The sequence below is a fragment of the Ambystoma mexicanum genome, chromosome 1p (genome assembly GCF_040938575.1).
Source record: "Ambystoma mexicanum isolate Mex_15411 chromosome 1p, UKY_AmexF1_1, whole genome shotgun sequence".
Classification (NCBI taxonomy): Eukaryota; Metazoa; Chordata; class Amphibia; order Caudata; family Ambystomatidae; genus Ambystoma; species Ambystoma mexicanum.
In genome coordinates, this window is record NC_090921.1 from 785959312 (window position 1) to 785973979 (window position 14668).

At 47.2% G+C, this 14668-nt stretch overlaps 1 protein-coding gene across 2 annotated transcripts in view; it reads right to left on the reverse strand.

Moving 5' to 3' along the window:
- Window positions 1-14668, reverse strand: part of NUP210L (nucleoporin 210 like) — a 1198481-nt gene that overhangs the window by 852132 nt on the left and 331681 nt on the right. For both annotated transcript variants that reach the window (XM_069651587.1, XM_069651595.1), the window contains exons 7-11: window positions 12124-12276; window positions 7200-7268; window positions 6490-6599; window positions 5759-5899; window positions 4880-5017 (exon numbers count right to left, since the gene is read on the reverse strand). In XM_069651587.1, the coding sequence (XP_069507688.1) occupies window positions 4880-5017; window positions 5759-5899; window positions 6490-6599; window positions 7200-7268; window positions 12124-12276 (611 nt within the window). The remainder of the gene's footprint in view (window positions 1-4879; window positions 5018-5758; window positions 5900-6489; window positions 6600-7199; window positions 7269-12123; window positions 12277-14668) is intronic.

Sequence of the window (14668 nt, forward strand, 5' to 3'; positions counted from 1 at the left end):
ACGTCTTGTAGAATTCCCCCGGAAGCCCATCCGGGCCCGGGGTTTTGCCGGTGGGAAGCTCTGCGATCACCATCTCTATTTCCTCCACCGTGAGGGGTGCATCCAGCAGCTGGGCCTGTTCCTCCTCTAGCCTCGGCAACGCTATTTCTACCAGTGCATCTGTTATGTCCTCCGGGTCTATTTCCGGATCCGGGGCATACAGTTGCTCATAAAAACGAGCAAACATTGCGTTAATGTGCCCTTGGTCCCTGATCTCTGTCCCGGTGTGATCTTCTAACACTGTTATGGGATCTTTTTTATTCTCTTGTCTGGTACGCCAGGCCAGGAGCCTGCTAGGTTTATCCCCTTCCGCATGTAACCGCTGTAGGTACCTCCCATAGTTTAGCCTCCCTAGTTTTTGCCAGAGCAACATACATTTAGTCCGCAGCTCTATCAGCTCTCCAGGTTCCTCCCCCTCTAGTCCCGCTCGTTGTTCTCTCAATTCGATCACCCTCTCGAGTTCATTGAATTCCATCATGGCCGCCCCTGTCAATCCTCCTGTTTTGCCTATTGCCGCTCCCCTTATTACCACCTTGAATGCGTCCCATAATACGGCGCCACTCTCAACACTGCCCTCGTTTTGCTCAAAATAATCATCGATCACCTCATGGAGGTGTTCCTCAAACTCACCCTCCCTCAGGGCCTCTGCTCGAAGTCGCCATGTTGGGATAGGGGCTTTCCTATTGATGTGTGCCCATGTCGCCACTACTGGGGCATGGTCAGAGAATGTGCGTGCTTTGATGGTGATTCCCGAGATATCTTGCAGTGATTCCCTGCCCACGAATATATAGTCTATAGGTGTGAATGTTCCATGTTGTGCGCTGTAGTGTGTATAACCCCTCCCCTCCCCATGTAACTGCCTCGATACGTCTTCTAGCTGTAGCTGCGCCAGGATCCCTCACAGTTCTTTGGCTGGAGGCGCCGGCTTCTTATATTTATTATCAGATCTGTCGAGGAGGGGATTCAAGGTGCAGTTGAAGTCGCCGGCCCAGATGAACGTCGCCTCTCTATATTGCCTAACTGTTGCTGTTGCTGTTGCATCAGTATTCGGTGCGTAGGTGTTGACCAGGCATACCTCCTTGTTTTCTAGCATGCCATGCACCAATACCATCCGTCCCTCTGTGTTGGTCTCCTGCTTGAGTAGCTGGAACGGGACCCCCGGGGCAATCCATATTAGCACACCTCGTGCGTAACTTGAATATGTGGTGCTGTAAATCTGTCCTCCCCATTTCTTGTCCACCTTGGCCTGCCTGTCTCTTGTGAGATGTGTCTCCTGTAACATCGCTATCTTGATTTTCATCCGGTTTAGCCAGGCATAAACCCTAAGTCTCTTGACATACGCATTGAGTCCTCTCACATTCCAGGTGGCTATCGTCAGTTCATACGGTCCCATGATCTCCTTTGTTTGGCTTCATTGTCCCACTGCCATGCCCTTGCACCCTGCGCATTATTCTCCTCATGCCCATATCCCTCGGTGTCCTGGTCCTGGATCTATGCCTCTCGATGCAGCGGCTGCTGCTGTCACATGGGTCCTGTCCCATGTTGCTCCGGTCGCTTATTGTCTGTATTATTTCAGTGTTCTTTACAATAGTCCTTCCGTAGTTTGTGCCTTGTACTGCCCATTCACTCCATTCAACGTCCATAACTTCAACAAAAACTGAAAAACTAACGCCCAGCCACTCTCCCCCTGGTCGGGCTCCGCCGCTTCCCTCGCCATGCCCCTGTGATAGGCGCAGACTCGCCGCAGAGTGATGCCTTAAAACTGACATCCAAACTGATAGTTCATTCTTCCCGGGGGCACTGCTTCTCTCAGCCAATGCAGCTAAAGTGGGGCTGATTGCTCCTCCATGCTTACTGCTAGCTTCTTTTAACTTACGTAATGCTTATTTTCTTGTTCCAGGTTGCCTTTGTTACTTCTCATCGGGGTCTATTTCCAGGATTGTTAGCGTTTCTCTGCCTCAGCTGGGGGAAGCCTTGTGAGTCCATCCAACTGTGGGCCTCTTCAGTGGAGTCGAAAAAACATGTTTTGCCTTGGTGTATCACCTTAAGTTTAGCGGGGAACAGGAGCATGTATGTCACCCCCGCGGTCCTGAGGCGTTCTTTTGTTGGGCCGAACTGTGCCCGTTGCCTCTGTACCATGGCTGTATAGTCCGAATACATTGTGATCTTGGAGGAGTACCTGATGATTCCCCCCCCTCCTTGAGAATGCTAGTATTTTCTCCCTATCTTTGTAGTTCATGATCCTAGCGATCATCGCTCTCGGGGGGGCGCCCGGTTGGGGTCTTCCAGTCAGGGCTCTGTGTGCCCTTTCTACCACAAAGCCCTGGGATAGTGCACCTGCTCCAACCTCCTGGAGGAGCATGTTCTCGACGTATTCAGTGGGGTCTTTGTCCTCTCCTTCCGGAATTCCAATTATGCGGATGTTGTTCCTCCGCGCTCTCCCCTCTGCGTCTTCTGCTCTCCTTTCTAGAACCTTAATTCTCTGTAGTACCTCTGACATCTGTGTCTGCGTTACCGCAACCCCCGCCGTATTTTGCTGCACCTGCTGTTCCGTCGCCGTCACTCTTTCTGTTAGGTTCCTCGCGTCCTGGTGGAGAAGGCCCACATCTACCATTACTGTAACCAGTTTATTTTCTAGAGATGCTTTCAGGGCCCCGATTGCTGTGTCCATTTTGTTTTCGAGCGATTCTTTCATGGAGGCGATTGCTTCCAGTATCGTGCCTTCGTTGGCGGCTTCCACTGGGCGCGACGTGTCATCCGCGGCTGCTGCTTTGTCCGCTGACGGCGACAGTTTGTGTCCGGACGCCATCGTAAAGGTCTCCATGCTTACTTGCTTGGTTTTCCCCTCCGCTTTCTTGTTCGGCATTGCGGGGGAGCCGCCCTCTGCCTGCGTCGCCGGTACCAGTCTTGGCTGCGCTCCACGTGCCGTAGCCCATGCTTCTTCCGCCGCCCTGCTGCCAGTGTTTACGGGTCTCTCCTTATATTGAGATTATTGCTCTCTTCCGGCGGGTGTATTCGTTAGGCCCTCGTTGCGGGCGTCGCTTCGGGCTCGGGCTTCCCGTGCCTGCTGCGTATGTTGCCTCACCCTGTCAGGGGCCTTCCCGCTTCCACGTCCCACTTCCACCGGCCGCGCTGAACTCCACGTCGTGGGGTTGACTCAGGGTTGACTTAGGCTCAGGTCTACCCCGCACTGGTTTCTTTGTTATGCGCGTGATGTGTCCTTCTCTTGTGGATTCACCGGTTCATACCGTATTACGCGGCCGGGGTCCTCCCACAGCTTGCGCGTCTGCCATTTTGATTTCGCAGGACGATTCCCCTCTGGCGGTCTATCTCCTTTTCCACTGCCCGGTTTCCTCCGGGGGCTTCGCCGGGTGGGCAGCAGGTGTTCCTGTCTCTGCGGGGAGACTTTAGCGGTCTTCTGGAACCAATTTATGCTAGTTTTTATATGGATTTTGTCAGGATCGCTCCGGAGCTCCTCGGCAGCGCGTCTCACTACATCGGCCGCCAAGCCACGCCCCCCAGCTCAGCTTATACTTAAGGGTTGAGAGGTGAACTCCTGGTGAGGGTCTCTGGGGCCAGCATCAGCTCCTGTGGAATTCAGTCAAGCCGGACCCTGACAGATACTCAATGTTCAACCTGTTGTTCTTTTCTGAAGTGGGTTCGCTCTTCGCTGACTCCAAGTTTCTCTCATGCACCTCCAAACTTCCTACTTTGAGGTATATAACCTTTTCTAAGCCTCTCAACGAGCAGCCAATTGCATGCACTCCCGCGCATTGGAATTTCTTTTTCTAATATATCCCAACGCTAGTTGCCTTTGCGGTGTGTCTGCCGCCTGAAGCAATACCTGCGCACATAGAACTCCACAGCTACAAATCCTTTGCGCTTGTAAGTCAACATTGAAGACCAATGTCGGGTGCGCTGTTACCCTAATGACTTCAATGACTTTATTTAGTGATAAAGTACTTATTGCTGTTATTCGTAGTAGAATATATTGTACCAGTAATTCTTGCTATAATTATTTACACTAAAGTTACTTCAGGGGTTTTACTGGATTAGACTTCCCATCAAAGGTCCTTCAAAAAATGGTAGAGTGCCTGTCGTACCAGTTTTGTGTGGGCCTTGTCTCACAGAGTCTCCGGTACTCTAGGTTTTAACTTCTCCTTATTCAATTGCTTAGGATAGGCCCAGTTCAGGAGTCTCTGATAACTGTGACTGTTTTAGGGATGAATGGCAGTTGAGAATGCTACGCAGGATTGCACACTGCCTTCCAGAAGACATCTTGGATAAGGATGTAACCAGCCTCCTGAAGGAGAATTTAATTAAGGAAAGTACTATCCTTACTAGGCACTCTCCTTACTAGGTACTCAATCACATTGCCCCAGACCCAAATATAATACTCTTCCAGCACACAGAAAATATCCCAGTTCCACTTTAGCCCCAGTTCTCATTCACTCAACACTTCAGAACATGCACCACCACCTTAGAGCAAAGCAGCCTCCCACCTTATGAACCACTAAGACCGCCTTCTGAACTCTATTGCCTCTAATTAATTCTTAGACCTAGAGAACCTGGCAGTCAAACTCCTTCATTACCAGCGTTCGACTCCTCATGCAGACAGGAGCGACTAAGCCCCATTCTACAAGCCTTCAGCCACCCGTCACCCTAGTACTGGCTACTGAAAAGGATCACTCCTCCTCTACACCTCCCTAAAACCACACACTGGCCCAGTCTCTCAACTTGGTCAGGTAAGAAAAAGACACAGAGCAAGATAATAAAGGAAATGCCAGCTCTCCCACAATTTAAATATTGCAGAGTCAGAAGGATGGGCTGAGAATGTTACCTGGATATGATAGCGGTAGGAGACTTCTCGAGGGTGATGTGGAAATGCCAGTAAGCCGGGAGTTAGAACGATGGGGAGGAAACTTTTTACTTCTTGCACATGACCGACGGGCAGTGCCAGTAGCGTAATAACTCCATCCTAGGAAGGAAACAGAATAAAAGAGAACCATAATGCCGGGAGGGAGATCCCAGAGAGAGTAGATACCACGTAGCAGGATGACATAGAGGAAGTATGCTAAAGAATAAAGGAAAGAGACAAAGTAAAATAAAACAAAAGGGAAAGTAGAAAATGTATGTACAAGAGTAAGGCAGGAAAAAGTTAAGATATTGTTATGCAAATAAGAGAGGCCAGATGAGTGAATACAGAAGCCAGAAAACATAATGTCGTGCACAAGAATTATATTAGATAGCAGGAGTAAGTGGCAAGTAAAGGGATGGGCCTCATTATAAGCCTGGCGGTATGGAAATAAGGGTGCCGGTAGCAGCGTAGCAGCACACTTTCCAGACCGCCAGAATACAAGTATGCCTGCAGGGGCCGTTGCTTAGCTCGGGCTTGTAACTGACACCCCTGCCCCTCCCTCCTCAGGTTCTATTGCTTAACGGGGAAGAGACACGAAATGTAAAGACATCATAATGCACACAAATGATACCAGAGAGAAGGAGAACACAGAAAAGTAAGGCATGTGAAGAGAGGAGATCCTGGGAAACTGAAGACTCTGCTATGCACATCAAACAAGTCACTTGAGATTCCACAAGGGACTAGGGCACAGGACATCTAAAACATGGCGCAATGTACTACTATAAACATGTATAGAATTAGACAAATGCAGCATGGTTTAGGCATAATCATCTACTTCCAGCCAATTTGTGTCTACTCCACCTTATGCAGGACTCCAGTCAGGCGGGCTTTGATGCAGAAGACGCCACTCTTAAGAACTTGAACTAGGTGGTAAGAGCCATTCACAGAGGAAGATTTCACTTCAAGGAACTCTGCAGGGAGCTCCATCTCTATCCTCAAATTCTGAAAATTGGATTGAAAGCAAGATAAAAAGCAAAGACATTTGCAAGAATAATCTCTAACTCAGACCTTATCACTTGCAACCAGGAGACATATGTTACTAAAGTTAATTTTCCCCGTCATTTAATGTAACCACAAGAAATCCTCCTGACCATTATTTATGCAGCCTTTCCTTCCCCCAACTGTTGGAAATAGGTAAGAATGTCTGCCTCCTTTTTGGAGAGAAGTTCAATGGAAGATGAGGGCAGCATGCAAACTGGGCTTAAAGTGGTTAGGTGGATAGCCACCAATAAGAGACAGGGAGAAAGGGAATGGCATCAACAGAGAAGGCCTTGCATGGCGAGTGGCAGGTTGGCCTGCTATGTACTATAAGAGCTTAGTGCATTCCCAGGAGCAGCTCTGCGCTCGTTCCCTGAAGGTGTTTACAGTGACAGATTTAGATTATTTCTTAAAGACTCCCTGGTAATAGCCTGCTGGCTATAGATGGGTGTGAAGTATATGATCAGAGAAGGGTTCATGCAGAGACAGATGTAATATTCCTGTTGTAACAGAGTCATGCACTTTGCTTTTTGCAACAAGATTCTCAAACTCACATCGGATAAGTAGACCTTGTTGCTGTATAATTTATCATACACTTCCACAGTGATCTCGTAGCTTCTATACACTTCCAGGACCCACCTGTCTCCAGGCACAACTGCAAAGCCTACAGGGAATAAACAGGGTACCAAATATTATGGACAAAGGACATTTTTCAGAACACGCATCCCCTAGGACGCAGTCTATAACAAGTGTCCTTTTAATGGAGAAGCAGCTAGAGACATGCTGTTTCGAACCTGAAATTACAACCCTGCCGCCCCCTCTTACCATAACAGAGAGCCGCCCTGCTCCCTGTTTGAGATGGCACCATGTGCGCACTGTTCCTACTCTGAGGTCACAGCATGAGACACATTTTCCTCACCTCCAGTGACAACCTGGGAGAGGCTGCACACTTTTGTGGTGGCATGTTGAGATCCACAGCTTCTCTCTTGAGGTAACAGGCAGACTGAGTCAGTCTCTCTCTGCTTCTCTCTCTCTCTCTCTCTCTCTCTCGGTAACAATGTAAGACACCCTGCTCCATTCTTGAGATTAAAGCCTTAGAAACACTGCATCTATCTGAAGGCAATAGCCCGAAACAGGTTGCTTGTCTCATAGCAGGAGTATGCTACACAAAGACACTTGGTTCTAGATAAAAGTGGGATCTAGACCCCATGATACAGCTTCAGTGCAGAGTCTGCTTCAATTAAATAATTTAACAGAAACTTACCCAAAAAACCTGCCTCCACAACATTGATTGTGCAGCTGGGAAGCCCCAAGGCCGCTCTCATGTGGATATCTTTATCACTGCTTAAGGAATTTGCAGATACAAGGAGAACAGTGGGAATTACAAATACAAAGACATGGACAGAAGTTAAAGATGTACTCTCCACAACCCGCAACCTCCCACAAGTAGGGTCATAGTTTAAATGCCCGTTGACATCTCATGTACTAGGCCTGCGTTAAATCTAACATGGCAGCTGCAGAATGTATATATGTGCAAGGAGAGACATTTCTAGCATCTGTACTATGCAAGTGCAGTCTCAGAAATGTCTCCTCTAATGTACTGTGCAAGTGCAGGCTAGCGAACAAACATCTCTTTTCTTGCACCATGCGAGTACAGGATCATAAACATCTCCATACCTGCACTGTACAAGAGATAGGCACAGTAATATCTACTTGAGTGCAAGCTCAGAAATACCCTTCAACTATACTGGGGAACTACAAGCCCAGAAACATCACTTTATCTGCACTGTGCAATTGCATGTACAGTAAAAAACCCTCACCTGTGCAGTGCAAGCGGAGGCTCAGAAACAAAATCTCACATGTACTGTTTGTGTGCAGACTGTGAAACATCTGAATGAAATAACTGCTGTGTGCACAGGCTCAGAAGTATCTCTTTAAATTTACTTTGGTTAGATTTAAGCTCAAAAACACCTTAAATTTAGTCAGTATGTATGTCGGCTAAGGAACATTTCCTTAAATGTTCTCTGGTTGTTGTAATGTAATGTAATTTGACATTTGTATAGTGTCCTTTCCCATTGGTATAGCCTCAAAGCACTGTAGCTCAACGCCCTTGGAGGACTTTAGTCCAAGGTATGGGAGATTCATCAGAGGAGTTTAGAATGCAAGTGTGCATTTTAGCCAATTCGAAGGTAGGCAGGGGTGGCCAAGTCCGTGCTAGAGACCCATATCGAGCCATTGTAATGGGTGCTGTGAGGTTGTGTCGGGAGAGTATGCAAGTGCAGGAGATTGATTATGTGTCCAACTAGTCTGAATTTCTGTCTTGGCGCAGAGCAGCATTCTGATGGTAGAGGTGTTGTGCGAAGTGTCTTCAAATAGTGGATGATAGCAGGGTGGGTGGACGTGCCTGAGGCTATCTCCATTGACATGGAGTGCAATACACATCTATTTGTCCAGGCTGGATTCTTGGTTTCGTAGACATGGCACGGGTTCTGTGCTGTTGTCTGCTGACGTTTTTTCTCTCTGTGTCTCAGTGCCTTCTATTAGGGGTTCATTGGTGCCTCGGCCTATCTGACGGGGGGTTAAATAATCTGAAGTGCAGCATGGGTTCCTCAGGAAGCAGGGGGGCCAGATGGCCAGGTCTTGAGGGCTTTCCAGAAGGCAAGGTGATCCTCTTGGCGGCGGATGCTAAGGGGAATTGCATTGCAGATTGTGGGAGCTTGGGCGAAGAAGGAGGGTCACCCTATTTTTGTTGATTTGAAGGGAGGAATGACAAAAAGGAGTGTGGTGCCTGATATTGGGTTGGTAGTGAATGAGCTTGTGTTGAAGGTTTACTGGGCCTGTCTTGTGCAGGGTACCGTGGGTGATGCACATGGCTTCGAAGTGGATCGTCGCCCAGCTGGGAGCCAGTGGAGGACACGGAGGGCGGGTGTGTGGTGCTCACTGTGGCCAAGGGCTAGGAGGAGCCTAGCTGCAGTGCTTTAGACCCATTGGAGTTTTCTGAGTTGATATGCAGGGGCGCCCAGGTAAAGGGAAATAACGTAGTCTAGGCAGGAGAGGATGATAGTCATGATTCCTGTGACTCTGTGAGGGTTTGAGTGGTAAGGGAAGATGCGTCTGAGAATGCAGAGGTGTAGATAGCAAAATGTAGACACAGAGTTGATGTGGTGTGAAAGTGTCAGATCTGCATCCATGGTATATCCCAGGTTCTTTACTGAGTTGGATGCGGCAGGAGGACAGCCAATGGGTGGGTTTTGGGAAGAGTGCCGTCTTCCAGCAGATCATGATTTTGGTTGTTGCATGGTTGAGGAGGTGGTTAGCCGTCATCCAGTGGTCAATTTCTGTGAGGCATGAGGCGAGGTTGGGGTGGTGGATGGAAAAGGTCTTAGGGATCTTGAAGATGAGCTGGGTGTCTGCGAAGTTGTAGGTTAGGTCATGTGAGCAAGAAGGGGGCTCAGATAGAGGTTGAAGAACAGGGGGTATAGGAAGAAGCCCTGAGGTGCTCTGTTGGTGACAGGGTGGGGAGGGGGGTGGGGGGGTTCAATGGTGATTTGTGATTGGTTAGCGAAGAAGGAGGAAATCCACCTTACTGCTGTGTCCCTAATGCCGAGCGAGTGGAGTCTGTCCGTGAGGATGCAGTGGTCGATAGTGTCAAAGGCAGCCGAGAGATCGAGGAGAAGTACGGCTCTTTTGAGGTCATCCCAGATGGCGAGGAGGAGGTATAATTAGGTGAAGAGGCGAAACTGGGAGTAGGCCGTTTGGTCAGTAAGTTTGGCTATGATGCGGTTGTTAGAGATAGGTCTGTAATTATCCAGAAGGAGGGGCTCAAGGGAGGGTTTTGTGGGCATGGGTTTGATGTGTGATGTCTTGAGAGCTGCTGAGAATATTCCTGTGATGAGGGAAGTGTTAATAATAGATCTCGTGATGCTGCCTGCACAGGTTGAAGAAAGGATATCTTAGAGGAGGGCGGGAGGGCATGGATCTCCCAGGTATTTGGGCAGGGGGCTGCTAGCAAGTAGCTTCAGGAATTCAGGTCAAGAGATGGGAGAGAAGGAGGAGAAGATAGGGTGGGCAGAGGGAGCAGAAGTGGGGTCAGATGGGGTGCAGGCGATCTGAGAGGGAGCACTGCTAGTTCAGCGCCGATGGTGTGGTTTCATTCCACTGAAATGTTGTGGAAGTGATCCGAGAGGTCATCACAGAGTGCTTGGGAGTTGGGAGGGGTGGGTGCAGTAGAGGGCCTTGAATTCTGAGAGGATCTTTTGGAGTTGCCTGCTGGTGCTATAGGCATTAGATATTCTGTTCCAGTAGAAGGATTTAGTTGCCTTCCGGATTTCTGCTTTGTAGGCTTTGATTTGACTGGCGTAAGCAGCTCTATTCTGGGGAGAAGGGTCGTCCTGCCATTTGCGCTCCAGGAGGTGGTTAAGTGCTTTGAGGGATTTGAGAGAAGGGGTGAACCATTTAGGGGAAGGGCCTTGTCTGTGGGAGGAGAAGGATCTGGAGGGGGTGAGTGGTATGAGGGCATTGGAGAGCCATAGGTCAAAATGGCTGATGGAGTGTAGACCTCCCTGGAGAGGGAGAATGGAGAGGGCAGGGAGTCAGCTAAATCGGAAGTTACTATAACCTTGTTATGTTATGTTAACAGATTTATATCGCGCCAAAGCCCAAAGGCATCAAGGCACCCTTAACAGAGAAAGTGAGCCGACAAGTTCCCAGTATTACTCAAACAAAGTGGTCTGCAACAATTTCCTGAACACCAGTTGGTTTTCTTCCCTACGCAGATGTTCCGGTAAGGTGTTCCAGGCTCGTGCTGCCAGTGCGTGGAAGGCACGGCCGTTTACACAGGCTCTTTTTATTTATGCGATCAACTGCTATGGAAGCAGGTAGACTTTCCAGTGTTAGTCATGCGGGGAGGAGGGAGTGCAGTCGACAGCGAGAAGAAGATGGCTGCGTTGTCTGTCCAGATTAGTGGTCAGGGGGGTTGGGCGCGTGGAAATCAGATGGGGGGAGCTGAAAATTGCATCTAGGGTATGTCCTGTAGTCTTCTTTGTCTCCTGAAATCATTTGAACCACTTTAAGGGATTCCAGGCTGTCCTGGAGAGGTTGTGTTATGGGTTATGTGGGGCTTCGTACCATACATTGAGCTCTCCTAGCATGGTGAGGGTGGGGTGCACAACTAGGCTGGCTGCTAGGAAGTCGCTAAGAGCACTGGTGAAATTTCCGTTATAGCCGAGAGGTCTGTATATGAGTAAGAAGCTGTGGATAAGAGAGGGATTGGTGAGAAATGTGTTCACTAGGAGGGATTGACCGTCTGCTTTGCAGGCTTGTTCCCCCGGAGTGTGAGATGGTGAGGTGTGATTTGTGGAGGATAGTGATCCCGCCTGCTCTGCTAGTTCTGTTGTGCACAATTAGTGTGTAGCCTGGGGGAAGGCCTTGTGTGCGATCAGTCGGAAGTCATCAGAGAACCAGGTTTCTGTGATGAGAAGGATGTCTGGGCTTTCAAAGAAATTAAGTTGCATATGTTATGTTGGCTTTTGGTGACAGATCTGGCGTTGATCAGGATGCATGACATTTGATTAGATGGATATAGGTTGCGTGAGAGCAGGGGCTGAGATGCCCTGGAGGAGGCACTGCGCATGGGCTAGTGGGGAATCAGTGTGAATCGAAGGGAGGTTAGGGAGGGCCATGCGGCGAGGAGTATAGGAGATGATAGGAGTGGTGATGCTGTTAGAGAAAGGAGAGGTGTATCTGTTGTGTGGGGAGCTATGTACAGTCTTCGAGTGTGTGAGAAGAGTGTTCTTGATGTGTGGTTCCTTAGAGGTAGGTCTGGTGTGGGGGAGGGTAGTGGAGGGTGTGTGGGAGAGGGAATTGCAAAGGGGTCCCTCATCAGAGGTGTGGAGTCGGAGGTGGGGATTGGGGCTGTGGGTGCAGGGCAGCGACTGGGCACTTCTGAGAGGGGTTGTAGATTAATGGAGACCGACAGGAAGGGAGGGTGTAAGATCATGCTATATATAAAAACATGTACAGATCTTCAAAGCACATTAGTGCCTACAGGAAAGGTGATCTTGTCCAGCAGGACTACTGTTTTCTTCAAATGGAAATGCAACAGGCCACTCTTCCTCAATGAACAAATACATATACACTACACCTCACCCAACATAATTCCCAGCAGCACAGAAAACCATAAAGGATACTTTTGTGAACGAAAACAAGATTGACGCGCCCCAATTTAAGTGCTGTGACAGTGACTGTCTTGATGTCTAGTTCGGCCACTTTAGAGGATCCACCAGTAGTCACCACCGAATCCTGCAGCTGAAGATCATAATGTTCCAGAGGCAGCTCCACTTCTGTCAAGGGTGAACAAGAGAGGAACCGTGTTAGTAAATAGTGAATGACATTACAACACAGAAAGAATTTATGGACATGCAAGTAATTGCTTTGCTCAGACCATCATGCAAACTGGGAACCAAAACTGGCCCTGAAGATGTTTTTCAAAGTGGCAATATATTACAATATGCCAGCAAGCCCAAACTCTCTAAGTAGGGCTTGTGGGGGTTCTCCGCCCCAGAAAACCTTGAAGAATGGGAAAATAGTGTATTTTCCAGCACATTTATCCCTATACAGGGATTACAATATCATTAATTAAGCATGACAAAAAACGGACAAACATACTCGAAGTTTAATAACCAATTATTTCCTTCAAACGGATGTAGGTATAAGACAAAATGGAACAAATGGTTGACTCGGAGGGAGGGTAAGGTTAGCAGAAAACCAGGGTAGCCACACAAAAGAGGCCCCTGGTGGAGAGGCCCACCGGGAAATATCCAGAGTTTCCTTTAGGCCACTGCACCACTTCATGCAAATGAATAACAATGAAGCATCTTCTCGCTTTCATGATTAACTTTAAGAGAGGATATGAATGGGAACACCTCGAATTGTGTGCAATACAAGGTCATCCAAACACATCTCAATGCATCTGATACAACACAAATAGCCTGAAGACAGCTAATAGGCCTTCAAGAGGCTCTACTCTGTAAACTCTCTTAGTTGACAGTGCAAACAATTTCCTAAATTGTCGGGTCACATTTAAGCTCTAGTCTAATCCAACCTTAACACATCTTCATTATTTTCTAATAGAAGGGCATCTGTTCTGGTATCATGAAATGGGTCATGTGTGGCACGTTAGAATAACATCTGCTTGTTTTTATATAATTTACAGACCCTGGGGTCATAATTCCCTCTTTATGCACCATCGTAACGATTTATTAGTTTCCACATTTACTCACTAATTAAGATACATCTTCCTAGGAGATTTCAAACAAAATCTGGAATGTAAAAAGACACAAAGATAATGAACATCTGCTTAAACCATAATATGCACTCACTGTCTTTGTTCATTACTCAAAAGAAACGCAACACAGGAGACTTTATTATTTCTCAAAAAAACCATAAAGATGTGTGTTATGGGGGTTTGCATAAGGCTCTATTTCTATGGCCAAAGCATATCATACTACTTGGGCTTACAGAGTTTTTTCCTTTGAGCTCCGGACTCTCCAAGTGGTCGCAAAGGATAAATATATTCACATTTTAAATGTGCTCCTTATAAATGCTAGATCACTAGCAGCACTTTCTTCTGACGTTTACGACCTATTCGTTGACCATAAACTATACCTTTATTTATAAGGGAATCCTGATTAGGAGATGACTGAGGAGCCTATTCATGCTTTTGTTCCAGTGCAATAAGTCCAGAATTCAGCTGTTCACCTGATATGCCATGTCACGTTTTGACTCTATCATGACTTTTCACCAGTCATTACATTGGCTCCCTGTAAGATGTTATGTCAAGTTTAAGGTCCTCTGTCAGGTCTTCAAATGCCTCAAGGGGCTAGCACCTTCATGTATGCAACCAAACATCCATCAATATTTACGCTCCCTTACGCTCCCGCTCTCTATGTTCTGAAAACAAACTTTTAGTGTTGGTGGCTAAAACTAATGTTGGACATTGTGGTGATCCCACACTTGCCGTCGCTATTCTGCGTCATTGAAATGACGGTCCCTTTGCCATTAGATCCATAGACAAGTTCTCACAATTTCGGAAAGCATTAAACATATGGCTTATCTGTTCTTTCTCCCCTGTTTCCAGCAATCCATGGTTTAGCTCTGTGCTTTGATACACTTTGGGCTATAAGTGGCATGTTACAAATCATTACAATACAATGCAATGCAACATAAAATGGCCAGAGCATTCAAGGTAGCTCTCTAGGAGTGAACTGATCTAAAGGAACTGGAATAGTTTATATTATCACACACTATGTCTGAACAAATATACTCTTTATGAAAAGGTTGTGCATAGAAATTAACTACAACATATGTAGGTAGGTGAACAGTAAAATAACTTTTCAGAATATAGACACAAATATAGAATCGTCCAGCTGGACTTTTCGTAAGACACACAGGACTTAGAAACGCAATTATTCCCCTTTGAAAGTCCCAAAGTTAAGTCTATAGGCTCATAGAAGCAATAGACCAATGTTATCCTATGGAGGCAAGTAAGCATAATGGCCAAACCTTCCAACTAAAGAATCAACAAAATACAATACAACAATTTAAAATAGTCTAAATTAAACCCACTGGAAAAAAGACGAAAAAAGAAATAAGACCAGTTTCAGGAATCTTAAATATCAAAGATCAAAAAATGTTTGTGCTCATTTACCAAAGAATTGCACACGTTATAAGTTG